Source organism: Musa acuminata, chromosome BXJ3-4, assembly GCF_036884655.1.
Source record: "Musa acuminata AAA Group cultivar baxijiao chromosome BXJ3-4, Cavendish_Baxijiao_AAA, whole genome shotgun sequence".
Taxonomy (NCBI): Eukaryota; Viridiplantae; Streptophyta; class Magnoliopsida; order Zingiberales; family Musaceae; genus Musa; species Musa acuminata.
Genome location: NC_088352.1, coordinates 6,437,899 through 6,450,683, shown reverse-complemented (window position 1 = coordinate 6,450,683; position 12,785 = coordinate 6,437,899). Strand labels below are relative to the sequence as shown.

Below are 12,785 nucleotides of genomic sequence, written 5' to 3'. Positions count from 1 at the left end.
GTGCGTGTATCAATGGGAGGTGGGAGGAACTCGAGAAGCTAAAGACACGCTTGCATGGTTGACCAAATCCATTTGACCCAGACAAACACCCTCAAAAACAGCGGGAAAATGTCTTCCGATCATTATGCTAATAATCTGCACAACCCTTTCACAATGGGTTAATAATGTCTTGGAGCCAATAAAAAGTCCCCACCGACAAATTGGCTGCCAATGGGAGACGATAAGGCATTTGATATCCTTCATTTTTGGCTGCTTTCCTCGAAAACGAAGTGACTACTACTAAGTATAAACTGCAGTGAAACGGAAGGCAGCAGCAGTGGTCATAATCTCTCGCTCACATACATACATAGATACACATATTATATATATATAATGTAAGTACGCATTATGTACAACCTTCTCAGGTGGATGTGAAATTATACTTATTTCTCTATACGTTACGTCGAGAAGTACACTGTACACACAGTGTACTGTGTATACAGTACACTGTACACGTTTTACATTTGTAACTGTATCACAAACCGGTTTACGCGTCACCATGCGCTACAATCTGTTCGTAACGGGCACCACTCTTGCTACGGCAACCGACATAGCACTGCTGCTACCACCATGCCACGTTCTCGCTCTCCCTCGTGCCAACCCAACAAAACTCCCCATCTCTCGCTCCGCCGAGCTCGCTCTCCGTTTATTTGAGCTAAAACTGAAACAGCCACCACCTCTTCCTCCTCCGCCTCCTCCTCCTTATCTCTCGGGTTTCCTCCGATCGCTGCTGCCCTCTCCGAAATCCCAAGTCGGATTCCGGATCGCAGATCCCTATCGTCCTCCACTTTGTAAGCTTCGGAAGATCTCGGCGCCGGTGGCTTCCTTGGGTGCTTGGTCGTCGGATCGACGAGGCTTTCGATCAGAAGGTTCCGTTGTTGAGTATCTATACCTTTTGTTGTAGCTCGTTTTCTGTGAATTGGATTTACTATTGGGTCTTACGTTTTCTCTAGTCTGTGCATTCTTGATTTGGATGATCCATGGATGTTATCTTGATAGTCGAAAAAAATCATAGATCAGATTCCACGAAGGAACCTTTTTTTACCTTTCTGTTTCAATCTATACTTATCGAGCGAGCAAGATCTGCTTTTTGTGACGGATTGCGGCAATTTACTTTTCCTTTTTTTTTTCCTCTCTTTGATTTCTCGCATGAAATGTTCTGGCATTGTAGGCCATCAGCAAGCAGCTTCGATGGTATGTAATGCCGGCATAGGCAACTTTGTCAGTCGGACAAAGAACCCAGAGGATCCCACTTTAGCAGAAGAGGGGCAGATAGAGGACTCGAGTTGTTCCCGGATTGCGGAGCCTGGGTTGTGGCGTGTAGGGCGCGCGGGGTATTTGGAACGGTTGTGAAGATGATGGTCGATTCTGGTCCATCTGCAAAGCCTGGAGCTGCCACCAATGTATCATCTGAAAAGGATCGCTCAGGCAACGGTGATTACGCCAGTGGACGATGGAAAAGGTAAAGTTTCGGGATGTTTGTAAACCAAGTGCTTGTAATCCAACTCTAAAATTTTGAATGTTCTATATTTATTCATTCATATGTTGATTATGAGTACTGAAGCATTCAGCTTTTGTGCAACAATACTCGTTGATTAATTCCCTAATGCTTTTAACTTTTGGGAGCACCTTTCGCACTTATTTCTGACATGGCAGGTGAGACAGAATGCTAAAATTGTTGCCTAGTGTATATCATTTATCGTGGGCACCACATAGTCATCGGTCTGTGGTAGTGCTTGATACAAGGAAGAATTTGTTGACAAATTCTTTAGGATTAGAGTTCCTTTGGTGGTCCTCTATCATGCAAGATGCAAGTTTCTGTTGGTAAGATGAAGGATCATTGAAGTAGGCAGAATTGTAGTTATCTTCTATAGAAAAGATAAAAACTAATTTGAAGCAAGGTCAATAGGCTTCTTGTATGGGTTTTAGTGTAGCTATATAATTGTCTGTTATGCTATTAAGGTCCTAGAAATGTGGAAATGGATTTTTTTGTTGAGAATGTATGGTCGAGTGCCAATTACATATAAGATATTAGGTTCTACGGCTCATGGAATCTGCAATAAGCTTGTGTTGTTAAAATGCTCTTTTAAGAAGTTCCTGATAGAATTGATTGTAACATAAAGTAAACATTCTTTAAAAAGTGGACAATGGGTTAAAGAAGATTTTGTTGCATAGCAAGGTTAACCATGACATGATCCAAGTAGTTTAATGCTGATTGATAAATGATCAGGTAACTGAGATAAGTGCTCAATGAAATGATACGGGGACTTGAGTTTGCTGCTTCTGGTTCGTGAAAGCCAAACTAGATGTTTCATGACTTCTTATTCACGTATTTACATTGGTAGACTTCTTGTTGCTGTAGCATCAACAGTTCCCAACTTTTGCTTAACAAAATGCTAATAATTTATAAAGCTATCCCTTTGCTATATATAAATATATACATATATATGTATGTACGTATGTATGTATATATATATGTACATATATGTATTTGTATATATATATATGTATATGTATGTATATATACATATATATATATATATATATATGTATATGTATATGTGTATATATATATATATATATATATATATATATATATATATATATATATAGAGAGAGAGAGAGAGAGAGAGAGAGAGAGAGATTGGGGTGCATCTCTCTTCACATAGAAAGGGAGCTCTCTATTCTGTTTCATGAAATCCTCTTACAACCATGAGTGTTCTAGATTTAGATTTCTGCTTTCTAGCTTACCTACAAATTGTTCAGAAAAAAATCTTTATTTAGGCCATGTTCATCGTGTACTTCATCTGAAGGCTCGATCTCATGTATTTTTTGACATTTGCAGTGAGGATGGAAGGCTAGCTTGTGGATACTCCAGCTTCAGGGGAAAAAGAGCAAGCATGGAGGACTACTATGATCTAAAATCAGCTAAAATTGATGGACAATCAATTAGTCTTTTTGGAATATTTGATGGTCTGGTATTCTTCCTAGGAATGTCTATTTCTGGTTGTATTGATATGATATGTCTCATCTTATTGACATTTGGGTGTTGCAGGACATGGTGGCTCACGTGCCGCTGAATATTTAAGGAATCACTTATTTGACAACCTCACAAGGCACCCAAAATTCATGACAGACACAAAGCTTGCCATAAGTATTGACACACTTGTGAAATTGCTTCATGCTTTTATGACCTCTTTAGGCAGTTTTTCTCCCCTTGTAAACATGTCCAATTTTGTGGCCTTGTGATGGCAAATTGCAGGTGAAACATATAAAAAAACTGATTCAGATTTCTTGGATGCTGAATGCAATACTTCCAGAGATGATGGTTCTACAGCTTCTACAGCTGTTTTGATTGGCAAACACTTGTTTGTTGCTAATGTTGGAGATTCACGCGCCATAGTATCAAAAGCAGGAAAAGGTGACTTTTAGTTTTAATCTCTCAACTTTTTCTTTTTATTGATAAAGATGTATTAAAGAGGTTCTCGAAGATTGGATTAAGGATTATAATTTCGGGGTACAGGTCCGAGCTATAACAACATACCACATGTTGGTATGCTGGTACATCTGACACATCATTCTTTTTCCAGATACCCATGCCTTGTGTAGGAATTGACTCATCATTCTTGTTCCAAATATATGTGCCTTGTATAGGAACCTATGAGTCACAAACACTTCAAACCGCTCGACATGTCCATGCCAGACACTAACACTTCACAAATATTTTCTAGAAACATACTATAGTGAGTATTAAATGGTATTACCATAGGTCAGTTTACTATCTACAATAGACTTTCAGACATGTTGAATATTTGTGATACATGAATCATTTTACTATCCGTGAATGTCTCCTCAGTATCCTTTGTCTCTTAAGCATATTCGTCAATGATTTTCGTGCTTCTTATGAGTTACATATATGACGATCTTATATTGTGTAAATTATACAATGTATATCTTCATACCAAAAAGAGAGAGGGAGAGATAATTGTTAATTGGTGTGTCCATACAATGTCATATCTTATATTTCTGATATGCCTGTGTACCAGGTCGTCTGTGTTGCATGTTCATCCATGCTTCATAGAATCATTCATAGGAACTCTACAAAATCAGAGACATAAAGATGTGTCCATTGAACTAAAACTGTATGATATTTATAATTTATTTGAATAAAATTTTAATACTTGCTTGGATGAGTTGGACCAATGAAGTGAATGGTTATTTGATGCAAGTGATGATTTTGAATTTCTGGATTATGGCTCATTATGAGTCACTTTGAAAAAGAGAATGGCCTCCACAATCGATCAACTGGAAACACTAAGCTAGGAAACAAACAGACTTTATTGCCATATGACATGTCTATACTTCTACAGCTGTTAACATTGATGAGTTATTCCTGAAGCATCACACTGTTTGTTCTTGTAGCAATTCCTCTTTCTGATGATCACAAGCCCAACAGAAGTGATGAGCGCAAGAGAATTGAGGATGCTGGAGGAGTTGTCATGTGGGCTGGTAAGTCTGAAGACAAGTACCTTCTCTTGTTCCTCACTAAGATCAATGCTATATCAGTTCTTCCCAAAGGTTATACATGATGCGTAAGTACTGAGTATATGGATTGGATATTAGAACAGACGTCGTCTTGTTTTTTCTTTTGTTATGCAATGTTTCTTCTGTGTTCCCATTTTGTTTAGGATTCTAGCTGATAGAAATTTGCTCCATATTTTGGTAATGATGTGGTGACCAAGAGAAAAATGCATCGATCATTAAGGTAGAGAAGTAAAATATACTTCATATTGATGGTCAGAAAAAGTATTGTCCTTCTGTCCAAAACTTTGGGTACTTGATTTTGACCCATATAGTTAGGTGTTTCCGCTGGACTTGGTTTTTCTAGAGGGGAGACGGGTGGCATCTGGATTGAACAACTTTGAGCTGTTGGTTGATTGTGGACATTTTTGTTTTATAGGTACTTGGAGGGTTGGAGGTGTATTGGCAATGTCACGAGCATTTGGTAACCGCCTTCTGAAACAATTTGTTGTGGCAGAACCTGAGATTCAGGTATTCCTCTAGAGATTCAGGTTTCCTCACAGCCCCTACAGACTCGTAGTAAACTTTGACAGATTTGTAGGTTATTGTGACTTTGATGTAAAAAGAAATTATGAAATTATATGCAGAAGTTTGCTTGCATTGACAAATATGGTACGCACCGGAATTTTCAGGTGCTGCATAAGAGACTATAAATAAACTTGTAGTTACACATCATAGCAAACTGTTAAACGCTATACACTTTTAGTGACATATCATCTGCAAACTATATGAGCAGTTCATTTTGTGCTAAACCTTCTTTCAGGAACAAGTGGTCGATGATGAATTGGAATTTCTGGTTTTGGCCAGTGATGGGCTGTGGGATGTGGTAACAAATGAGGTTAGATTCTCTTTTTCCTTCGAACTGTCTTCTTCGATAAATATGGAAAATCTCATTTTACTATACATTATTAGAGCTGATCAGCATTTATTAGAAAATTTTCTCAAGTACATAAGGATAATTCATGTATCCTCTTAAAATTGTATTTTTATTTGTTCCCATATCAGGCACACATATCTGGATGAAACTTTATACATATTCTATGTTTCCTTAGGAATTCATTATACAAAGCAATTACCATCAGACCTGGAATGTGGTTATAATATGTGCCTTCTTAATATTGACAAAAACATTTACCACAAACTTTATACGATTCATTGCTATCGTAAAGATGTTGGCAGTTCGACAAATTAGGGTGTGTACTGAAGGGTGGCTGTTCTGAAACGACTATTGGATGCTGCTTCACTGGAACTTATTTCAGGAAATAAAAAATTGTTCCAAAAGGATTTTCTGATCTCCACTAAACCACATCAAATGGGGAATCTTTTGAAAATTGATGAACAGTGATGTCACGATCATGCAATGGGTAGACTGGTTGCTTGATATTGAAATTTTCTTAATATGACATGATTTTAAAAAACAATGCAAAGCTCAAATAAGTATCAGTGATTTAGTATTTGCTACATGAAAATTGAGTAACTGTATGAATCAATTCTCAGAGTTAGTGCTTAATGTGATGTCAGATCAAAATTGTTGCAATCATATATAGAAAGCCTAGCAAATGTATCTGGGGACTTGATAATGTTGGCTAGTTGATCTGATTATTACGTCTAGATTTGAAGACAATCTAAATATGATATCATAAAATTAGCATATTGGTATTTGTTTGAACTTGCATCATTGATGACAGTTAATTTATAAAGCAGAGAAGAGGGAGATAACAAGAATAGAATGAGGGGAAGAAAAAAACTTCAGCCCTTCTGTTCTTTAGTCAAAATCAAACTTCATCCTAGCATTTCTATCGAGGTATCTTTCTTTAAATGTACCCTCAAACTAGAATTTTTCTTAATTTGACTATAGTCGTGAATTGACTGACTGGTGGCATCTATTGTCTGAGAAAGGCCTGCTATATAGTATATAGATAACATGTTTTTTCTTGATATGGCTCACTGCGATATGCGGCATTTGTCCTGCAAGCTGCATGCCCTTGTGAACAACTCGGCTAGCGAGGTTGGCTTCCGCCAACCACAACTGGGTAAGGGTTGTGATTATGGCCGCAGACACTACTAATTGGGCATGAGAACTGTGACGTTGGTCTTTCTCTTTGAAGTCTGTTTCATCCGGGTTGGTTGCCTTTCCTCTCAAGGACCTCACGGATGACACCAGTGATGTGTGATGTCCTCTCTCACTCAAGTTGCTATCGGCATCATCCCATTCCCCTGTTGTGGGGAAACAATACCGTCATTGGGTGACTGCAGTTACCAACAAATGCCATTCGGCTTGAGGTCTTGAAACTGTCAAAGCCCAGTTAGCCTCTCCTTGTGTGAATGCTTTTCTGGCATTTACAATTGGGGACCCTTGCCCTTGTTTATTTGGTGCTGAAATAACCTTTGGCTGACTTGAGAATTAGAGGGGCTTCCACCAAGGCTAACTCCAACTACTATAAATCTCCATTTTGTAGGAACTTTTCCTCTCTCTATCTCTTGGCTTCCAGTTGGTCACTTGGAGCCCCCTGAGTTTGATCTCCCCTCTATTCTGCTTTCGCAACAACTCCAGCACATTTTTCCAATCCCACTTGGCGATGATGCTTTGGTTGAAGATATTCTTTGCTACCAATTAGTACTACTAACAGCCTCTCAATTGGAATTTTGGTTAATACATTCCACCCTTGTTTTTCATCCATGATCTGGAGTAAAACCTGGTACTTAAAATAGCGAAGTTATCGGCGTGGCTTGTATTTTGTTCAGATTATACATACATCTCTAGTTGTCCGGTTACATTTATATCGATTTTACTAACTCTGCATTTCCCTTCTCTTGCCATCCTTATGGATCAGGATGCTGTATCAATCGTGAGAGCTGAAGAAGAACCTGATGCTGCGGCTCGGAAGTTGACGGAGACCGCCTTCTCTCGTGGCAGTGCAGACAACATAACATGCATCGTGGTCAGATTCCATCACGAGAAAACTAAAGTAGATTCTCCTCCTCCTGCAGGTACTCATGGTTGATGTCTCGATTCACCATGTGGGAGCCTACTTGATGCTCGGACGCCTTGGGTTTTATAAAATTTTTTACTCTCAGTCTATTGTCGTATGCACAACTTATTAATTAGAGGCTTTTCTATCACCCACGTAGCAGTGATCATCAATCATGTCGTCGACTCTATTACTCGACCCTTCCTGTTCTAGTTTCATTTATTAATTTATTTTTCGAGTGTAGGAAATCCTCAAGCAACATTCTCATTATATTCTATTACGAACTTTGTTGTTTGCCGACATGCTCGGTGTCACATTTGTTGGATTGGTGCTACAATCCTCACGTGTCTCCTTGTGATAAGAACAAAAGGAGCAGATTATTCTATTACAAGTAGCAAAACTAAGGGTAGGATGATGAATGGACATCATCCTTGTCGACGAGACACAACGTTCTTTGTCTTCTGATTGCCTGATTGCTTGCATCGGTTAGAGTGTTGTCTGTTGTTGTTCGTCTGCTGGTTTCAGAAGCTTGTCTGCAAACATCGAGCCCACAGATTCTAGTAAACACCGGAAAGTGAAACAGGAAGGAAGAAGCCCACAGTTTGTTTGGAAGACACCCGTGGTTTACTCGTTACTGGCTTGGCCTTCCATATGGCCGGCTTTCCATCGACACCCTCTCTCGTTTCATTGGCTTCGCCGTCAACATCTTTCTCTTTCCCCTGAGATCATGACCGTGTATACTGTTTCCTGTAGACAATTCTGCCTTCTCGCTTCGTCTCTGCCTCTCTCTGTTCCTTTGACGATAACAGTATCGCTCTTTATTTAGGTGGTTCGCTGTGACATATCCGCCGCGCGAACACACGAACGATGTTTCATGCAAGCCATGGCTGATTCCCATCGAGACCGAGACAAGATGGTAAAAGCTATCTATAATATACATGATTGGATCCAAGAATACAACAAAAGGATCAAATCCGGTGAAGATAGGCGGTCAGAATATTTTGATGAACCAAAAGATAGAATCCGATTCACAAGCTTTATGGTCAAGCTTATCATTTTGTGCTTTTTAGTTCGCATCGAGGACGACCCACCACCACCTTGTTGGTTTGGTGTATTCACCACAAGGAGTTTTTCCGATTTAAAATGAAAGAAAAAGAAATATTCGTATAATAATCATTTTAATTTATTGTACTCAATTTTGACTCGTTCAATGCCCCAAAACGGACAAGAAAGCTCCGTGCGAGCTCGGATTTCTAGTTTAGCCGTTCTTCCCCGAATGGTTGACCTCAGAAGGGCCACGGAATGCTCTCAATAATGGGGCGGTCTCGTCGTAGACGTGACGGGGTCCCGCCGCGGGCCCCGGTCGGTCGTTCTCTCTCTCTCTCTCTGGCCGATCCGCTGCATCCCAATTTGTAATCTGCGCACCCTCTTGCCCTCATCAACCGTTCAGGAGAAGAGAATGAGCGGTCTACCTCGCGGAGCGTTGGAGAGCCGTGTGGGACCCTCGGTCTGTAGCAGTGCTACAGATACACGTGTACAATCGTAAGAAAATGGTCTTGCAGGGGATCTCGCCACTGGCCTTTTCCGCTTCCTCTTTCTACGGACGGATTCGGGTGGTGGCGCAGAGAAGGAGACTTGCGTAACACAACAAGCATATAGAAATAGTGAACAGCAGTAGAAGACCGCGGAGAGGATAAGCTTCGGCGAAGAGGTTGCTTGCTCGTCTCTCCGAGCTCTCTTCTCGAGAAGCGAGAGAGGAGGAGGGTGAGTCCCGAAGCGTACAGGTGTAGGTGAATGGTTGGAGAGGGAGGGAGTCGAGCTGGGGGCGATCGGGAGTCCGAGTTCGTTGGCGTCGGCGGGTGGTGGTGGTCCGACCAGATGAGCGGCGGCGACGGGTGCCGTCTGATGGAGGCGGAGTACGTGCGGAGGCACCACAGGCACGAGCCGAGGGACAACCAGTGCAGCTCCACCCTCGTCAAGCACATCAAGGCTCCTGTTCATCTCGTATCGTCTCTTCCTCCCTCCCCTCCCAAACTTCTCTTTCTGTCTACTTCTCTCCATCTTTCGATCTTGATCCTACATTCTGGAGATCTGATCCATCTCGCGGATTTGATGGTTCGTGCATCTTCTCCCGATCAGTGTCTTAAGAAATGGATCTCTTTTCATCGCACATTTTCGAGAAATAAGGAGAAGGCTTTGGTGAAGAGAACTGAATTCTTGACTTTCCAGATCTGAAGCCGAAGCAGATATTTCTTTCCCCCAATTTTGCCTTGTTCTGTTGCTTGTTACCAATCGCAAGTATGCGTTCCCTTAGATCCAAAAAAGGGGCAATATCATTGGAGTTGATATCTGGTTGTGAAGTGTTTCTACCTACTCATCAAGTAGAAAGCGATTCAAGCGGTCTTTGATCTTGTGGTGACAGGTGTGGTCATTGGTGAGGAGATTCGATCAGCCGCAGAAGTACAAGCCCTTCGTCAGCAGGTGCGTGGTGCAGGGTGATCTTGAGGTCGGCAGCGTGCGAGAAGTTAATGTCAAGTCGGGGCTGCCGGCGACGACCAGCACCGAGAGATTGGAACTCCTTGATGACAATGAGCACGTCCTCAGCGTCAAGATTGTTGGCGGAGATCACAGACTAAGGGTTAGCAGTCTCTTCCCCGCATTTCTTCTTCTGCTATTTTCGCCATTTTTCCTCTACCGGATTACTTTGCTGCTTACAAATTGCCTTCATAAGCCACAAACTTCATGCTTAGAGCTAAGCTCTAGTCAAAGGAACGAACATCCATGGATGCTACAGAAATCTGAAGTCCAGTTGCAGCTGCTTGCAATTTCTCAACTTGATCTATTTGTATTCTAAGCATCCTTTGATGTGCAATCAAATGAAGAAATATGACACTGATATGGATATATGGCTTAATGCTAGTTTATATATGATCATTGCATAAATTGGCAACCAAATTGACTCATTTTTAGTGCAACCTTCCATTTCTCCCTTCACTCGCCACTTTCTTTTCCCTCTGTATAACTTCATTAGGTGGATTTCTTAGTGTTCCAAGAACTCCTTGTCACTGAAATCCACCATATGCTGCCTTTTCTTCTTCTAATTAGTTCATGTTCCTAATAATTGGAACAATTGTTCAAAAGGATTATGCTATGTAGCATTTGTGTTATTGTCAGTGGTGCAGTTTACTAATCTATAGGATCGAGAATTATAACAAAATACTCTTTTTCTTTTGTTTTTTCGAGAAAGAAGCTTGCTGCTTTCATTGATCCTGATCTACCTAACACCAAGTTACCCAAGTCCATTATAATTTTATCCATCACCTATCTATGACCTGTTCGTAACTCCCGAAACTTCTTCATAGTGGCTCCGTTCCATGCCCCATTTCAGAGGGAACCACAAAGTCTCTATTTCATTATATATTCCATCTATATCCCAATTCCATTCATTTAATATCCCTTTGGTGACATATAGTCTATCCATTTCTATATTTGGAAAGTTAAACAATCTTCATATAATAATCAGGAAATTGCAACCGAAAAGAAAAAGGGGGGTTTGTGATGATTTTGAAATCTTTTCTACTGGGTAAACTATTATACTTATGCATTGCTTTTGCTCGACTTCCATTTATAGATTCAAAAGAGGAATGAGTTTGATTCTCTTCTTCCTCGAATCCCTGCTTTGTTGACATATATGCGAAGCAGCATTGTCGGAATGAAAACTCAGAATGTACAAAGACCAGTTTTTGTGACACAAGGAGTGTTCCCTGATTTCACATGACAAATATATGGAATTCTTTCAGAAAGCTTTTATGATTATACTCTGCCAATTATTTTTCTCTGACTGGTTGGATGTTAGGAAGATGTCTGTTGTAAAGAAAAAGATCTGGTGCTGTTTTATGGACCGGCCAATTCTATGAGTGTTTGCTGATATGAATTAGACCGAAAGATGAATCCGATTCTGTATGCTTCACTTCTCAGCTGCGATTTGTCATTTTACATGTTACTTTGTGTGCAGAATTACTCTTCCATCATAACTGTGCATCCTGAGGTTATCGACGGGAGGCCGGGGACGCTTGTTATCGAGTCGTTCGTAGTCGATGTGCCAGATGGCAACACCAAGGACGAGACATGCTACTTCGTGGAGGCCTTGATTAAATGCAACCTCAAATCTTTAGCTGATGTGTCGGAGCGATTAGCAGTGCAGAACACACAACCGATTAGTAATACGGATTTTGACGAGGCCAGTGCTGCGATGAGGGCTGCAACAAGATGAGCTACCGAGAGTTTTGAGAATCTTGGCGAGCCAATTAGACCGGTTCCTGTCTCTCATCTCCACTTCTCTTCTTCTGCCTTTTTCTGTCCTTCCTTTAAGCTTCTTCTACAATTAGGGAACTGAGTGGTTCGATATAGCCTTCTTTTTCCCAGATGTAAAATTTCACAACCTAGGCTTAATTGACATGGATTATTAGCCCATGGTGTATGCACATAAATTACTAGTTTAAGTCCTATGTTTGCATGATGCTGCAGCCGGAAAATTCCACATTTGGATGCAAAACTGCTGAGCATGTGTTGGCACTCTGTGATCGAGCTTCTTTAGGTATCGTTGGAATCACCTGCAACCCGAACGAGAGACCTCATGCAAGGGGGGCCTCGAGTTGCATTAGAAACTAGCAATCCTAATTCTCGAGATCTGCGATGCTTCTTCACCTTTTCTTCATGATTGAATGAATGGATAGGTGGAATCTCACGTTGCTTCTTCATCAAGGCTGGTGGCTGAGACGTCAAATGCCAGAAGAAGTGGCCACGGTTTGGTCCTCCTCTGCCTCCGCCGGTATTAGAGGTAAAATAAATAGTAGGACGATGCTGCTTACATACTCGATGACTTGGCCGCTGAGAAGCCAACATTGGCTATTGGTTATATCTTAATGAACATAGCCGGTTTTTCTCTACCGAGGCTCTCTCCTGCCATTGTAGATTAGTTGGAGTAGTGAAACATCTGCCTGTTTTGGTGGAGTGAACCTAACTAATGCCTTGGGATAATTATCTTTGATCCATGTAATCTGTGGTTTACACAGTACTCAAAAACGAAAAGCCAAGTGGGGGATTTACACACTACTAAAAAACCGAGAAACAAAAAAAAAACTAGGAATAATTGCAGAAAGAGTGGAATCTCCAACCGTGATTTCAAATCCA

General features: G+C 40.8%; 2 protein-coding genes across 3 annotated transcripts; both read left to right on the top strand.

Moving 5' to 3' along the window:
• The first annotated feature begins 648 nt into the window (after nucleotides 1-648).
• LOC103980948 (probable protein phosphatase 2C 52) lies at nucleotides 649-7,892 on the top strand. 2 transcript variants are annotated; one of them, XM_009397489.3, is made up of 9 exons: nucleotides 649-908; nucleotides 1,211-1,501; nucleotides 2,885-3,012; nucleotides 3,095-3,193; nucleotides 3,302-3,460; nucleotides 4,462-4,548; nucleotides 5,000-5,091; nucleotides 5,384-5,458; nucleotides 7,455-7,892. In XM_009397489.3, the coding sequence occupies exons 2-9, from the start codon at nucleotides 1,395-1,397 to the stop codon at nucleotides 7,623-7,625; spliced, it is 918 nt and encodes a 305-aa protein (XP_009395764.1). In that variant the 5' UTR covers nucleotides 649-908; nucleotides 1,211-1,394; the 3' UTR covers nucleotides 7,626-7,892. The 2 variants fall into 2 exon arrangements, with proteins under 2 accessions (XP_009395764.1, XP_018679894.1); XM_018824349.2 differs by having other exon boundaries at nucleotides 649-916.
• A 1,332-nt stretch (nucleotides 7,893-9,224) lies between these two features.
• Nucleotides 9,225-12,108, top strand: LOC103980947 (abscisic acid receptor PYL8). The gene is made up of 3 exons (XM_009397488.3): nucleotides 9,225-9,596; nucleotides 10,015-10,230; nucleotides 11,608-12,108. Exons 1-3 carry the CDS (start codon nucleotides 9,387-9,389, stop codon nucleotides 11,863-11,865), a joined length of 684 nt encoding a protein of 227 aa, XP_009395763.2. The 5' UTR covers nucleotides 9,225-9,386; the 3' UTR covers nucleotides 11,866-12,108.
• The last annotated feature ends 677 nt before the right edge of the window (nucleotides 12,109-12,785 follow it).

Bases quoted from the DNA above. Each gene is read 5' to 3' on its own strand.
- LOC103980948 (XM_009397489.3), top strand. From the start codon at position 1,395: ATGATGGTCGATTCTGGTCCATCTGCAAAGCCTGGAGCTGCCACCAAT. The intron at 3,194-3,301 runs GTATTGACACAC...GGCAAATTGCAG, and splicing joins AGACACAAAGCTTGCCATAA to GTGAAACATATAAAAAAACT. The intron at 3,461-4,461 runs GTGACTTTTAGT...TTGTTCTTGTAG, and splicing joins AGTATCAAAAGCAGGAAAAG to CAATTCCTCTTTCTGATGAT.
- LOC103980947 (XM_009397488.3), top strand. From the start codon at position 9,387: ATGGTTGGAGAGGGAGGGAGTCGAGCTGGGGGCGATCGGGAGTCCGAG. The intron at 9,597-10,014 runs GTATCGTCTCTT...TTGTGGTGACAG, and splicing joins TCAAGGCTCCTGTTCATCTC to GTGTGGTCATTGGTGAGGAG. The intron at 10,231-11,607 runs GTTAGCAGTCTC...CTTTGTGTGCAG, and splicing joins GCGGAGATCACAGACTAAGG to AATTACTCTTCCATCATAAC.